At 43.1% G+C, this 16,692-nt stretch overlaps 1 protein-coding gene across 2 annotated transcripts in view; it reads right to left on the bottom strand.

Annotated features, from left to right (window-relative positions):
• LOC139406663 (furin-like) overlaps nucleotides 1-16,692 on the bottom strand; it is a 160,369-nt gene that overhangs the window by 58,783 nt on the left and 84,894 nt on the right. The window contains exons 3-5 of one of the 2 annotated variants that reach the window (XM_071149521.1): nucleotides 15,176-15,274; nucleotides 7,852-7,956; nucleotides 756-884 (exon numbers count right to left, since the gene is read on the bottom strand). In XM_071149521.1, coding sequence (XP_071005622.1) covers nucleotides 756-884; nucleotides 7,852-7,956; nucleotides 15,176-15,274 — 333 coding nt within the window. The remainder of the gene's footprint in view (nucleotides 1-755; nucleotides 885-7,851; nucleotides 7,957-15,175; nucleotides 15,275-16,692) is intronic. The other variant, XM_071149529.1, reaches the window with a different exon arrangement.

The following is a 16,692-nucleotide window of genomic DNA, read 5'->3' as shown; positions in this document are numbered from 1 at the left end:
TATTGAGGCCACTCCACTTCTTCCAAATGTTGTTACATTACAGCCTTATTCTAAAATGCATTTAAACCGTTTTTATCTCCTCATCAATCTACACACAATACCCCATAATGACAAAGCAAAAACAGGCTTTTAGAAATGTATGCAAATGTATAAAAAATACAAAACTGAAATATTACATTCACATACGTATTCAGACCCTTTGCTATGAGACTCGAAATTGAGCTCGGCATCATCCTGTTTCCATTGATCATCCTTAAGATGTTTCTACAACTTGATTGGAGTCCACCACTATTTTAAAAATGTAATCAATTTTAGAATAAGGCTGTAACGTAACAAAATGTGGATAAAGTCAAGGGTTCTGAATACTTTCCGAATGCACTGTACATAGGTTGTCACTCGACTAATAAAGCATAATATAGCGCAAGCCGTTTTCACATTTGAATGCTGAAAGTGCCCTAAAGATGTAAAAGATCAGATGTGAAAGATTTGTTGTCAGCCCACAAAGTTGGGCACAGTGCACCGTTTGACTAGGCTACTGATATCGTCTGGGGTTGTTCAGCATGCAAAATGACTTGTAGATCAATGACAGTTACCTGTTTAGTTCGACACTGAAGGAGAAGACGCATCAGTTGTCACAAAATATAAGTGGTATTTTCAGAAGGTAGACAGAATGTAATATAAAAAAATTAATAGGCGATTCGTAACATACTTCTTCCATCTATCGAGACAGAGCAGGTTGTGGTTGCAGTACTCACGTAGTTGGAGGCAAGGTCTGGGTGGTCTTTCTCTATGCCATCATCCAGGATGGTGACCACCACTCCTCTCCCAGTGTACCCCTGGGACCACGCTCCCCTGGCATTCAGGTCTGCTTCGCTGGGGTTGGACTGGAGAGAACACAGAAGAACAAGCATTCATGAAGCCATTGCTATCACACAGGGTGTTTCTCAATATGCATACCACCGTGCTCCAAACTCTCATGCTCCGAGTGCATTCTCCGACCACGTTCTCTTGAGTACGTTCTTGTGAGGACGAGTGTGGAGAATGAGTAAAACAATAGATTTGAAAAGGACTCACACTCCCCCTACTGTATTACCTCACACTTCGGCTCCCCATTCACTGAAACTTCTTCCAAGATATACACAAAGCAAACTTTTTACTTCATAATTATCAGTTATATATGTGAATCGTAATAATCTAGCTCGCCAGCTAGTTAAACAGGCTAAAATTACTTAAAACTAATATTATGCAAGATAGATTAATTATTAATTGGTAGCTAAGCTAACAATTCTTTGTGGCCATCTGGCTAGCTAACCAGTTAGCCCTATTGACTTACTATGAGCTTGCGATCTACAGTACGTAGGAAGGTCAACATTCCAAAATTAAACACAGCATGTACAGTGTATATGGAAAGTTTCCAGACCCTTTGACTTTTTCCACATTTTGTTACATTACAGCCTTATTCTAGAATAAATTACATAGTTTCCCCCTCCTCAATCTACACACAATACACCATTGTGACAAAGCAAAATATGTTTTTTTAAAGAAATGTACGCAAATGTATAAAAAATAAAAACCTGAATTATCACAGGTTACAGGAGACCACAACCCTACAGATTATCTCTCAACCCCAACAGAGGAGGAGAGATCTAGGGGTCTGAAGATGTGGGATTTTATGACCCCTCACTCCCCTGGTAAATCTTAGGCCACAGACAAATTCCTTTTGTCCTGTTACTATGGAGAACCAGCCTCAGAACATTAAACATGAAATAAAGGGACTTTGGAACAATGGTTTCCGTCAGCCACAATGGTGGTCATGACGGTAGATGGAATATGAAAATGTCATTTTTGTTTTGTTATTACAGGTTAATAGATGACGTCATTATAAAAACATTGTAACGTCAACAGTTTACCTAGTATATGTTTGAGGTTTATACATCAAAGAAAATACCTAGGTGTCTGGCTAGACTCTAAACTCTCCTTCCAGACCCATATCAAACATCTCCAATCGAAAATCAAATCAAGAGTCGGCTTTCTATTCCGCAACAAAGCCTCCTTCACTCACGCCGCCAAACTTACCCTAGTAAAACTGACTATCCTACCGATCCTCGACTTCGGCGATGTCATCTACAAAATTGCTTCCAACACTCTACTCAGCAAACTGGATGCAGTTTATCACAGTGCCATCCGTTTTGTCACTAAAGCACCTTATACCACCCACCACTGCGACTTGTATGCTCTAATCGGCTGGCCCTCGCTACATATTCGTCGCCAGACCCACTGGCTCCAGCTCATCTACAAGTCCATGCTAGGTAAAGCTCCGCCTTATCTCAGTTCACTGGTTACGATGGCAACACCCATCCGTAGCACGCGCTCCAGCAGGTGTATCTCACTGATCATCCCTAAAGCCAACACCTCATTTGGCCGCCTTTCGTTCCAGTTCTCTGCTGCCTGTGATTGGAACGAATTGCAAAAATCGCTGAAGTTGGAGACTTTTATCTCCCTCACCAACTTCAAACATCTGCTATCTGAGCAGCTAACCGATCGCTGCAGCTGTACATAGTCTATTGGTAAATAGCCCACCCATTTTCACCTACCTCATCCCCATACTGTTTTTATTTATTTATTTTTCTGCTCTTTTGCACACCAATATCTCTACCTTTACATAACCATCTGATCATTTATCACTCCAGTGTTAATCTGCATAATTGTAATTATTTGCCTACCTTCTCATGCCTTTTGCACACAATGTATATATAGACTCCCCTTTTTTCTACTGTGTTATTGACTTGTTAATTGTTTACTCCATGTGTAACTCTGTGTTGTCTGTTCACACTGCTATGCCTTATCTTGGCCAGGTCGCAGTTGCAAATGAGAACTTGTTCTCAACTAGCCTACCTGGTTAAATAAAGGTGAAATAAAAAAAAAAAAAATGTTTTGGTAAAGATGAAATGTGAAGTTGTGTAAAATTGGATTTGAGTAAAATCTAGACCTTGCCTCTTAACTAGGTACGTCCAGAGAATTGCCCTAAAGGCGGTTATGCCCACTTCTGACACAAGGGTATAAAACATGTGAATAAAGAATTTACAGAGGAGACTACGTGACCCAAGCTGCAGCCGAGGTCTAAAAAAGTAAACAAACCCAAAACGCAACACAAGTTTGAAGACAAAGAAATATTTTTCTACCCAAGCTACGGATGAGTAGCTGTGTCTAAGCGGGTGAATTCAAGTCGAACCACCTAGCCTCCACTCCTCATCGAATCAGGGTATCTACACTGTTTCATTCCTACGCTGTGAGCTCTGAGCTACAGAGCGGTATGTCCTCAGAAGAGCCCTTCCAGAACAAGGGAACAAACTCCTAAGCCAAAAGGACATCGTGAGGACGACCAGAGAGGTGCGACGGAGAAATGCGTGATTGAGCAGCCTGAATGGTCCACGCGGAGAATCAACAGAGACCTTCCCCACATAATTACATCATTATATTCTGACCCATAAGCGCGGTAGTTTGGGGCAAGGCTGGGGTTAGAATAGCATAGCTGACAAATTCACCCAAATGTGTATTTCTCTCGTGTACTCTCTCTTTTTCTCTCTCTTTTATATCCCCATTTTGGGAACACGCACCATAGTGTGTTGGCCCGTTATACTAAGTTCTAATCAATAGCCTAGAATGTGTTTTTGTGTATGTGTATCTTTTATCATCATTTTAGCTTTCTAGTAAATAAATACTCAACTAAGATTGGTGTGGTACGAACTCATTGGTGAGACCCGGGTCCGTGCAGATTCCCAGATTATGCGACGTTCAGAACGAGATTGTAGAGGTAACTGATTAATTAGCGGCTGTTGTAAAATCGATATTCTGATAGTCTTTGAGTTAATTTTGGAAATAGAAACTCAATAAAAACGTATTTTCCCATGGTGCCACAGGTTAATGAGTTAATAATTGCTTGATTCAGTTAATCACGCAATTAGAAACTTTTAATCATTCGATGAGCAACAGTCTTCACATGAACTAATACAACGTCACGACCCCAGAGATGTTCGATCGAGTTCAGCACTTGTCCTGAAACCACTCCTGCGCTGTGTGCTTAGGGTCGTTGTGCTGTTGGACGTTGAATCTTCGCCCCAAGTGCGCACCACCGGCAATCCGGATGGGACCCAAACTGGCTTAAAATTGACAGACTGAAGCCGTGGCTATATAATACACCACATGGTTAGTCAACTTTCCTTTAATTAGGCTAAGGGCAACAACAAAAAAATTGTGCATATTTAGTCTGTACTAGTGTACAGCATTATGTGTTTATTTCTGAGCCAACTCCACCAGGACCTTGATGACCCAATGGGTTTGGGCACATTCAACATCAAGGAAAAGAGGGAGAGGCCAGATGGAGAAGAACAAGACCAGGGAGCAGTTCTGGGCTTGGGTTCAGAGAGGAGGTAAAAACATTGGTTTTCAAATGCTGAGATGAAACCAATGTTACATCATGTGCGTTGGATAAACTAAAATAAACAGCTATTAATCACTTATTTTCTGTTTTGTGCTGTAATTAGGTCATGGATTCATATCTTGTTGGCCTCCAGGACAGCCTAGACCGGAGGTTTTAGCACCTGGAGATTCTGGGGGCCTTCAGTGTGTTGGGGCCTCAGGCTGCATTCTCTAGTGAGAGGAAAAGCACCTTTAACCTGACCCTCCTCTCCAGGCCGTTCTGGAGTGCCAGAGGCTGCTGTGTTGCAAGAGTGGCACTCTTACAAGCAACATGTGCTAGTTGGAGCATTTTAGGCCAGTGTTGCCCAACCCTTTTTCCTGTTGAACTACTACTCTGTTGGCTCTTCTTTAATAATGCTGTACATCTTTTTGTTTTTCATGTATTTCAGGGGTTGGACCAGCTGACGGCAATGACAAATACTGTATCTTCAGGCCTAGAATAGAAACCTCCAGGCTTTTGTCATAACTGTAAATTTATTGAACAAAACTATGAATTACAGGGGACGGTTTGGGAAAAAACTAATCGAATCGTCCTCTGGAAAAACAAAGTAATAATTACATAAGCAACGTTCTCTAGTAATACTAGTCCCGTGCAAATAGGTATTTGGTCGTGTGCATGCGATGCATACATGTCATGTAAAGAGAGCAAGGGTTGAGGATAAAAGGGAATGTTTTTCCTAAACAAATTAGGGGTTTTGGTAACGGAACTTTTCAGTCTGAAATGCCTGCAATTATGTTGCAGTTTCAGCAACAAGTACAGCTCGAGAAACACTTTGACGTTCTGTGGTGGTCGCTGCAGCAGGAGAGAGACACACAAATGGTGCTAGTCACACAGTCACTCGCTGTTTTGTTTTTTTACACAGCGCAGCAAGTCTGAGCCTGGCCAGGCACAATCAGGGGCGGCAGGTCAGAAAAAACCCTAGACATACAGAAACCCCTAGATAATACAAAAACGAAACAAACCACCCTTGTTACACCCTGACCTAACCAAATAATAAAGAAAACAAAGATAACTAAGGTCAGGGCGTGACAGCTAGCTAGCTGTAAAACGTGTTCGTGTTATTAGCCTTGGCCTATTTAGCCAGCTTGAACCAGCTAATCTGCCACAATGGATATCAGAAATTGCCTTTGCCAAAGTACCCAAACAAAGGAGGAGGAGAACGATGAGCAGCAGCAGCATCATACCACCGAGCCTGCCGCTCAGCCCAGCAGCGATGATGCTGCCGAGTTCCAGCTAGCTCCGTGTGCAGAGCCTACCCACGCCTCCACAAGTTCCGTCAGGACAATGGCTCCACAGCAGTTTCCATCTCAGACTATTTCTGATGATCTTGGAACAGAGGAGCCAGCCCAGGTTAGCCTAGAAATCAGCGATTTCAACTGCCCCCTTAGTCACTTTATCCTGGCGCCGCGTCTGACACACAGTGTGTCTCTGGGAAGCCTCTTTGGAGGGGCTAAGCCGAACAGAGCAGGGGCTGACTATAATTTCCCTGTCAGAGGAAGCAGGCCTGCAGCTGGAAATATGAATAAGTGAGAGATCCTGATGAGAGCATTTACCTTGCTCAGGGGAATTATAAAAACAGCTCCACTTTAACCAGCAGGGAGAAATGCAGGAGAGGGAAGCGACATAGAGCAGAGGAGAATGTGTAGGAAGTGACAGATAAAGAGTGAAATGTAGGAGATAGATGGGGAGTGAAGACAAAAATATAGAAAAAAGAGAGAAAGGGAAAGAAGGAAGGAGGCAGAGAGAAAAACAGAGTGAAAGAGGTAGAGTGAAAAAATATGCTTCCCCCTAGGGGTCCTTTTTCCACCTCCCAAACCTCCCTGCTGATTTCTCCTAACAAGGCAATCATCCTGCTGGGCCAATGCACTGTCAGGGCCTTTAGCCCCAGGGAAGCCACTGTGCTGCTGACATGGTCTAAGGGACTACACAGACTAAGGCAGTTATTTCCTGCTTGTGTCATCCTTGAGGCATACAGTATAATGTCGTCTTATTTATACAGCCTATGAGGAAGCAAATGTTGTAACTATTTTCAATCGTTAGTTGAACAGTCTATGGCAGTACCTACTATGTGCAAACCCTGTATTCCATGAGGAAATACTCAGACAGGACAAATAAAAGGTTAGTATACACTGTCCAAAAGGCTTGTATGCAATATCACCCTATAACATCTGCATTCATCCCATGCAAACCTCATTACAAACAATCCTCCCGTGTTTGGCTTTAGAGGAACGGTGGAACAGCCTCAAACAAACAGCAGAACAGGCTCAGAGCCTTCAGCCGATTAGAGCAGTAATGCTGAATGACAGAGGTAGTTTCACAGCCTTCCATTCACAGGTGATTTATGTCTGGCCCAGTCAATGCTGGAATTAATCCATTCACATCACCACATGGCTTAGTTCAGAAAATGAGGAGGAGGATAAGGGGAATTCAAAGCATCCCTGAGCCTATGAGAAGGAGAAAATGAGAGAAGGATGATGGACATTGTCTATTTCTGAAAGCAACAGTGCGACAGGTTTCATCATGGCCTTCTGTTTCATTAGCTCTGATCTGGAGCCTTTCAAACATGTGACAAACTGAGGAGCATTTGGTGACATTTATATTGATGAATGACAACCGGTTGATAACAGAGTCACAGTCCTGTTAATCAGCTTTCAACTTTGGCAAACTGTCCTTCCAGTGCTGCCTGCAGACAATGTATTATTTCCATGTAGTCATTGCCATCAATTATTCATTACACATGGCAAATAAACTTGGGCCTTGACAGTTGAAGTAAACAAAGTGCCCTTTAGAACTTTTTGACGACATTCAGTTTGATAAACGATACCCAGGTGATGAGTGCCCTCAGCAGGCAGCACATCCAGCTGTTTCAGCTAAATTTCAAGAGACTTACAGACTGGGGGGAAACAAAGTCGGTTTCTCACTGAAATACTCTGAACATCCTGCCCTTTCTGTACGGCAGCAGGTTTCTTTGGTCTGAAGGTGTGAACGGGGTAAACAGCAGTGAAGTGCCTTTCTATCGTTTCCCTACGGCTACTCTAAATGCCCGGAGACAGCTATTCAATTAGCTCATTTGATTAGATCTTGTTTTCCTTGAGGCATTTAACACAGCTGCCTTGGCTTAATCCCTATATCACTACAGGTATTTATGTTGCTGTCTTATACATTTGAGATAATATCAAAAGGGGTGTTAAAGAGTTTCTAATTAAAATTTTCCAATGTGTTCAACAAGGGACAACTCCTGGCTTCGGTACAGTATAGAGGGTACAGTGTTATGGGGGATCTGACTTTTACCTTTGAGAAAGTGCCTTTGAGATACTTTCTGTAATAAAACAAAACGGTATATAAAATAAGTGAATAATTATTATTACTACCTTGCTCACCAGGTACCACTGCTGGGGGAATTTGGGGTCGGAAGGTTCGCTGTAGTCATCCCTCTTTTTCCTCCGCCTCGACACCTGCTGCTCCACCCAACGCACCTAGAGAGGAACACACACACACACCCATTAGCTCTGGTAATGAAACAACCATGACATGAGAGACAACTATCCACAGTCTGCCTCCCACGTTGGCTTTCATGTGGCCGTCAACGCTCCAATGGTTAAGGTCCTACAGCCGCATACAGACTTTACAAACTTTCCAGCGGGGTTAGTTTAGCAACATCTAAAGTAAGAGTTAGGAGGCAAATCTCATTCATCTGCTGAGAAGTTGTACGTATGTGTGTGTATATGTGTGTTTCATCACCCTGCTGTAGGCAAATGTGCCAGAACTTTCTGCTCGATATACGCGGTCCAGTGGGTAGTGTCTGTCTAGTGTCTGTCTAGTCATAGTGTCTAGCCCAATAAATTATCTTATTGAAAAAAGGACATGAAGCTAACTACAGTCAAACAAATGCATATCTAATGCTGGGCTGCTAGACACTGTGTCTGGCTTATAGAGAGAGGAGATACATAAACCATAAGGCCACTGCCACAGCCTCCAGAATCACTGCACTGTGTGTGTGTGTGTGTGTGTGTGTGTGTGTGTGTGTGTGTGTGTGTGTGTGTGTGTGTGTGTGTGTGTGTCATCTACAAACTCCACAGAGCGAGAGGAGATCGGAGAGAGTAGGGCCTGCAAATATTCCCTCCTAAGTATGCAATAAGTAACGGTGAGGCCCTGAAACATATCGATTCCTTCTGCCCCTCACAGAGAGAGTAGAGGAGAGGAAGAGAGAGAGAGAGAGAGAGAAAGTAGAGGAGAGGAAAAGATAGAGAGAGTAGATGAGACAAAAAGAGAGAGAGAGTAGATGAGAAGAAGAGAGAGAGATGAGAGGAAAGAGAGAGAGAGAGAGAGAGAGAGAGAGAGAGGAGAGGAAAAGAGAGAGAGAGAGAGTGAGAGAGAGAGAGAGAGAAGACAGAGAGAGTAGATGAGAAGAGAGAGAGAGATGAGAGGAAAAGAGAGAGAGAGAGAGAAGATGAGGAAAAGAGAGAGAGAGAGAGAAGATGAGGAAAAGAGAGAGAGAGAGAAGATGAGGAAAAGAGAGAGAGAGAGAGAGAGAGAGAGAGAGAGAGAGAGTTGAGAGGAAAAGAGAGAGAGAGAGAGAAGATGAGAGGAAAAGAGAGAGAGAGAGTACTGCACACACTACAATTACTTAGGTTTAAAAATAAGCTCAACTGGACACCTTAATGAGGCAGTGAATGAGCTGAGAGACAAAGCACGCAGGGCATTCTACGCCATTAAAAAGCAAATTCAAATTGAAATACCTATTAAAATTTGGCTAACACTAATTGAATATGTCATTGAACCAATTGCACTTTATGGCAGCGAGGTGTGGGGTCCACTTGCAAAACAAGATTTCATCAAATGGGACAAACACCCCATTGAAACCCTGCATGCAGAGTTCTGTAAGATTCTCCTACATGTCCAGAGGAAAACTACAAACAATGCATGCAGGGCAGAATTAGGCCAATATCCACTAAACATCTAAAATACAGTGACCCCCTCTCATATCATTACCAAGCACTGCAATGCCAAGAGCTGAGCAAAGAAAAGAGTCCCCTCATCCAGCTGGTCCTGGGGCTGAGTTCACAAACCTGTTCTACTAACGCACTGAAGCTTCAGGACCAGAACATCCAATCAACCAGGATAAACCAAATTACAACACAGTCAAAACAAAACTATATTGCTTATTGGGAAACACAAACACAAGCACAAAGCAAAATGCAGTGCTATCTGGCCCTAAATCGACAGTACACTGTGGCTAAATATTTGACCATGGTTACTGATCAAAACTTTAGAAAAACCTTGACAAAGTACAGGCTTAGTGAGCACAGCCTTGCCATTGAGAAGGATAGACACAGGAAAACCTGGCTCCCTGTAGAGGAAAGGCTGTGCAACCACTGCACAACAGCAGAACCTGAGACGGAGCTGCATTTCCTGACAAAATGTCAAAAATATAAAACAATTAGAGAGTGTCATTTTCCCAAATTTGAAACCCTTATTCAAGGTTTCAAAGACCTCTCTGATGAGGATAGGCTACCCGTCCTGTTGGGGGAGGACGCAGAGAGCTGTGGGTTGGCAGTGCACTACATTGCTGCCTGCCATAAGATTATTGGACAGTGTCTGACAGACCAATCACATGTCCTCTACTGTATACTTATTGTTATTGTTGAATGTATGGTTATTTTGAAACTTGGTTATTGTTGTTACTGTTGTCCCGTTGACAAATTGATTCTAATTTTTATTTATTTTTATATTGTAAATATCCCAAATAAACTTTGGCAATATGTACATTGTTACGTCATGCCAATAAAGTGAATTGAATTGAGAGAGAGAGTAGATGAGAGGAAAGGAGAGAGAGAGAGAGAAAGAGAGTAGATGAGAAGAAAAGAGAGAGAGAGTAGGTGAGAAGAAAAGAGAGAGAGTAGATGAGAAGAAAAGAGAGAGAGAGAGAGAGAGAGAGAAAGAGAGAAGATGAGAGGAAAAGAGAGAGAGAGAGATAGAGAAGATGAGAGGAAAAGAGGGAGAGAGAGAGAGAGAGAGAGAGAGAGAGAGAGAGGAAAAGAGAGAGAGAGAAGATGAGAGGAAAAGAGAGAGAGAGAGAGAGAGAGAGAGAGAGAGAGAGAGAAAATGAGAGGAAAAGAGCGAGAGAGAGAGAGAAGAGAGGAAAAAAGAGAGAGAGAGAGAGAGAGAGAGAGAGAGAGAGGAAAAGAGAGAGAGAGAGAAGATGAGAGGAAAAGAGAGAGAGAGAGAGAGAGAGAGAGAAGATGAGAGGAAGAGAGAGAGAGAGAGAGAAGAGAGGAAAAGAGAGAGAGAGAGAGAGAGAGAGAGAGAGAGAGAGAGAGAGAGAGAGAAGAGAGGAAGAGAGAGAGAGAGAGAGAGAGAGAAGATGAGAGGAAAAGAGAGAGAGAGAGAGAGAGAAGATGAGAGGAAAAGAGAGAGAGAGAGAGAGAATATGAGAGGAAAAGAGAGAGAGAGAGAGAGAGAGAGAGAGAGAGAGAGAAAAGAGAGAGAGGTGAGGAGAGGAGAGGAGAGGAAAAGAGAGAGCGAGGAGAGGAAAAGAGAGAGAGAGAGTGGAGGAGAGGAAAAGAGAGAGAGTAGAGGAGAAGAAAAGAGAGAGAGAGATAGGAGAGGAAAAGAGAGAGAGTAGAGGAAAAGAGAGAGATAGGAGAGGAAAAGAGAGAGTAGAGGAAAAGAGAGAGAGTAGAGGAAAAGAGAGAGAGAGTAGAGGAGAGGAAAAGAGAGAGAGTAGAGGAAAAGAGAGAGAGAGTAGAGGAGAGGAAAAGAGAGAGGGAGGAGGAGATTATAAATAGGGACGGGCACAGTTATTCAAATATATATATATATTTAAAGGCTTTGTAATTCAATACAAATGTGACATCACTACATAGCCTACAAGGATATACCATTACATTTAAAATGTTTATAAAACAATAATTTTAATGATTACACTATTGTTATTGTCAGTCAAAAAAGTGGCGTTACAGTCAGAGGCTCCATGTGTGACAAGTGAAGAGGGAGATTTCTAATTAAAATGGAATTAAAATTAAGGAATTAAGTTGGCTAAATGAGAAGGAGTAGGCTACAATGATCAACTAACAGGTAGGCTGTTGTTTCATATGAATGGAGTTCATATGAGGACAAGGATGCCTCTAAATAGCTTCAATTAGCCTTGCTACGGGAGCTAACTAGCTTCTTTCCAACCATTTGATGCAGTCCATACAGGCACTAACAGATGGTATGAAAGTTTGTTAACTAGCACAAGTCAGATTCGCTACTTTCTCTCTCTCCCTCTGTGACACACACAGGCCCCTGCTCCTATCTTGCCCCTCCCCTCTCTCGTGCGAGCAAGTCTCCATTGAAGTTAAAAAATAATGAAAAATCCATCTGGATATCCGAAAAAATAACATATTATTCCAATATTGAAATCATTTCAAATGCTCATCCCTAATGACAAAGACTCCCCGGGTTAATGGCAGGGGTTATGGGACGCTGTGTGATTATTCAAAGCAGATGTACATAAGCAGTATGTCAGCCAGGCAGGGCTGAAGACACGAGACAATGTGATGAATGGGAGAGACAGGTCTAGTATTAAATCAGAGGAGATAGCTGAAGTTTTACATGCATTATTTGCCTAATCCTTACATTATACCGTCACAAACATAGTTCTCTCCTCTGTATTATTCCATGTTCAACAAAGACATTGAGTTCATTAATATTCAGATGAAACCCTACTTTGTACATCCATCTTGGGGAAAACACACACAAACCCAACACAATGAATGTGTTTTATTCAGAACAGGTGTGCATGCACCCACACACATTTGACCTTCTCTTAAGTGTATTGGCAACTCTACTGTTGTGGTCGCTGTCTGACAGAGTGCCCCTGGCCTCGCCCTGGGCAGGCTCTGTTAGAACGAGGTTACCCTGGACAAGCTGTTCCCCAGCCTGAACCCTTTTCATCTGCAGCCTGGGGGGGGGGGGGACTAATCCCTCTCTCTCTCTGTGTGTGTGTGTGTGTGTGTGTGTGTGTGTGTGTGTGTGTGTGTGTGTGACAAAGTTGCCCTATGTAGTAAAATATATCTAGTGAGATCTTTCTCTTCAATATCAGATGTTGTGTTTTTCTGTTTACACTAGCCTTGGAGGTCGTGTGGCCAAAGCCACATTCCTGCTTCATGTGTGAGTGCAGCTATTAGCATACCGTAAATTCCATAGTAGACAGACAAACCAAATAAGGACAGCAATTCAAACTATACATGAGCTTCTCATCTAAACCATATTGTGCATAGTGTTGCACACTTGATTAATGCAATGATTCACAAATGTGTGAATATTTTACAAGCCTTTCATTTTCCATTTGGCTAACAGAGTAAAAATGCTGTCTAGTGGTATTAAGGTAATTAGGGTAATTATTACAGGGATGTGGTGTGGGAGAGCCGTTGTCTTAACATTGAACCATTCAGAGGGGGGTAGTGTGTATGTCTCCCACACCACCGCCATACCTCCGGATGTAGTGTGGGAGACATACATTAAAGAGAGATTTGAATCTAGAGCCGTCTCTTTAAACTACACACGTAGTTCTTCTGGACCTAGTTTGTGTCGTCAAAGTAAAGAGGCCTAAATTGGGATGAAAGCGGATTCTGGACCCAACCCTTTGATATTTTAAGTAGAAATCGTGCACCAATATTGAATTTTAAAAGCCTGTTATATTAAATGAAGTGCCTTTTAGTATAGACCACATGAAGAATTGAATAAACCTCATTTTTTTAATTTATTTTTTTTACCCCCTTTTTCTCCCCAATGTCATGGTATCCAATTGTTAGTAGCCACTATCTTGTCTCATTGCTACAACTCTCGTACGGGCTCGGGAGAGACGAAAGTTGAAAGTCATGCGTCCTCCAATACACAACCCAACCAAGCCGCACTGCTTCTTAACACAGCACGCATACAACCCGGAAGCCAGCCGCACCAATGTGTCAGAGGAAACACCGTGCTCCTGGCAACCTTGGTTGGCGCGCACTGCGCCCGGCCCACCACATGAGTTGCTGGTGCGCGATGAGACAAGGATATCCCTACCGGCCAACCCCTCCCTAACCCGGACAACGCTATGCCAATTGTGCGTCGCCCCACGGACCTCCTGGTCGCGGTCGGTTACGACAGAGCCTGGGCGCGAGTCCCTGGTGGCACAGCTGGCGCTGCAGTACAGCGCCCTTAACCACTGCGCCACCCGGGAGGCCTAAACCTAATTTTTAATATAAATAAAGACTTGCTAAAGTGCCAAAAATCAGCACTTTGACATGTCCTTCCTCTATGATTCTATGAATATTTGAATCCACTTAACCCCAACATTTCTCCAAGTTTTCACCATCATTTTAAAGCCCTAGTTATTTTGTTGCTTTGACAAAGTCATTTATGAAGATAAAGTTACACCAAGTGACTCCTTTCAAAAGGCACCGAATTGGAGGAACAACTCATATGTGCTAAGGGGATGTTTTACCAGAAGCCCTGAGGACTGGAGGCCAAGGGTTAAAGCTAACACACTGTCCGGGCCCAGAAAGCAGCGTGGGCACAACAGCCTGGGGCTGTGTCAAGCTCTTCCAGCGTTTTCATCAGGGTGCATACAGATGTAGGGACTCATTTTTAATTACTCCTTTGTAATGCAAACTTGTAGTGTATTCAAGGTTTAGAAAGGCTTGTTTGTAATTTCCACTTTAAAATGTCAGACCTGATTTGCCCCAATGAAAAATGTATTATCAACCCCTACACATTTTTTTCTCCAATAATTGTAATCCACATTTCCTTTTGCTGCAGGATTATTTTCCTGCTGTAGCAAAATGGCTCAAATTAAGATCCTACATCTGTATTTGGGCTTTTGGAACATAAGAACATCTGGATAACTCCCTTTAGATTTACAGTAGTAGTAGTACATAAAAGGCCTGATCTCTACCCAAATACCCCAGCACACTAAATTACACGTAATAGAGTGTAAACATGATTGTTTCTAGCTTAGGTTAGTTACAATTGTGTCCTGGCTGTGCATCAGATCAAAAGATTGTCGAGTGACTGGAGTGACCGCCCGGGAGCTGAGTGGGAGAGCCGTGCAGATAAGCTCAATCAGACCATGCATCAGACCTGGGGGAAAAAGTGATGAGGAAGGAGCTTCCTGTCAAATGAAATGTCCATTAGTCTCAAGTGGAATTCTCGTCTCGTCACATTTTCGTCAACTAAAATGAAAACTAATTTGCTACAGTTATCAAAAACATTTTCATTGCATCTCGTCTCGTTGTCGTCATTCGTTTGTCATAGTTATTTTTGACGAAATGAACAATGATCCAAACAATACAGTTCTGTATCCTGTAACTGTACTGCATAAGGCAGAATGAGAGAATGCTCGAGGAACTGAACTTGAAAAGTAGAGTTTTGATGCACAATTATGCTGGAGGATTTGAATAGAACAAGCAGACTTCGAGGTGAAAAATACTTGTTCTCTGTTGTCGAGAGAGCTGAGAGCGCAGTTACAGCCAGCTGCCTAAACAAAGCAAACTTCTGGGTCTGTGAACGTCCTTGTGTAACAGATGGGCTAATGTCAGGATTCCTCTTCTCATTAACATTTGGATAAAATCAATACGCGCCACAAAATAAGAATGCAAACACAGACAGGTCCAGCAGTTATTGTGTGGTTTGGAGGGACATTTGCATATTTATGACTCAGTAACATACCTGTGGTTCCTTCTGCAGTCGGACATATGTTCCCCTGTGGCCTGATAGGGATTTCTTCACTACGGTGTGATGACGGAAGTGATAATAATCCCCGAACACCTGCAGACACAGAAAAAGAACATTGGAGATACTGATATCAAGTCCCAATGAAAACCAAAGAAACACATCGATAGCACGAGGGCATACATGTACACACACATGACATTTTCAGACAGCTAGAGACAGACAAATACATTACAAAACCTCCGCCACGTGACACAGAAATGTCCCAATGTGGTACCTGCGGACACGTGACACAGAAATGTCCCAATGTGGTACCTGCGGACAGAGTCCACAATCCCACTCACTCATAAAATAGCTTTTAAGGCTAGGGGAAGGCATATTCTGTACACTACACCCTTCCTCTGTCCTCCACACAGTCGGACAGTGCCTTCTGTCTGTGGCCTCCAACTTTACTGGCAGTCTGGCAATATCTGACTGGTACCAAATCCCTGCAGAGTTCGGTTTCACTGACTGCTCAAATCAAATTATATTTGTCACATGCTTCGTAAACAACAAGTGTCGTTGGGCGCAGGTAGCCTAGCGGTTAAGAGCGTTGGGCCAGTAACCAAAAGGTCGCTGGTTCACATCCCTGACCTGACTAGGTAAAAGAAATCTGTTGATGTAACTCGCTCTGGATAAAAGTGACTAAGATGTGTAGACTAACAGTGAAATGCTTATCTACTGGCCCTTCCCAAATGCAGAGAGGAAAAAAATGATTCATTTTTTATAATAACACAAGGAAGAAATACGCAATGAGTAACGATAACTTGGCTATATACGCAGGGTACCAGTACCTAGTCGATGTGCAAGGGTACGATGTAAATGTGGTACGTAGGGGTAACGTGATTAGGCAATAGGAAGGGGGTAGAAGCTATTTAGAAGCCTCATGGACCTATACTTGGCACTCCGGCACCGCTTGTAGCGGAGTACCAGAGAGAACAGTCTATGACTTGGGTGGCTGGAGTCTTTGATAATTTTTAGGGCCTTCCTCTGACACCAGCTAGTATAGAGGTCCTGGATGACACAAGTGATGTAGTGGGCCGTACGCACTACCCTCTGTAGCACCAAACAGTTACCATACCAAGCGGTGATGCTCTCAAATGGTGCAGCTGTAGAACTTTGAGGATATTAGGGCCCATGCCAAATCTTGACGGGCCTCCTGAGGGGGCAGAAGCGTTGTTGTGCCTTCTTCACGACTGGGTTGGTGTGTGTGGACCATGTTTAATCTTTACAGCCCTGTTGAAGTGGACGGGGGCGTGCTCGGCTCTCTGTTTCCTGTAGTCCACGATCAGCTCCCTTGTCTTGCTGACGTTGAGGTAGAGGTTGTTGTCCTGGCACCACACTGTCAGGTCACTGACCTCCCCCTATAGGATGGCTCATTGTCATTGGTGATCAGGCCTACCACGTCGTGTTGTCAGCAAACTTAATGAAGTTGTTGGAGTTGTGTGCGGCCACACAGTCGTAGGTGAACAGGG

Source organism: Oncorhynchus clarkii, chromosome 1 (genome assembly GCF_045791955.1).
Source record: "Oncorhynchus clarkii lewisi isolate Uvic-CL-2024 chromosome 1, UVic_Ocla_1.0, whole genome shotgun sequence".
Taxonomy (NCBI): domain Eukaryota; kingdom Metazoa; phylum Chordata; class Actinopteri; order Salmoniformes; family Salmonidae; genus Oncorhynchus; species Oncorhynchus clarkii.
Note: the sequence above shows the minus strand (reverse complement) of the source record. Positions and strands in the feature narration are given on the sequence as shown.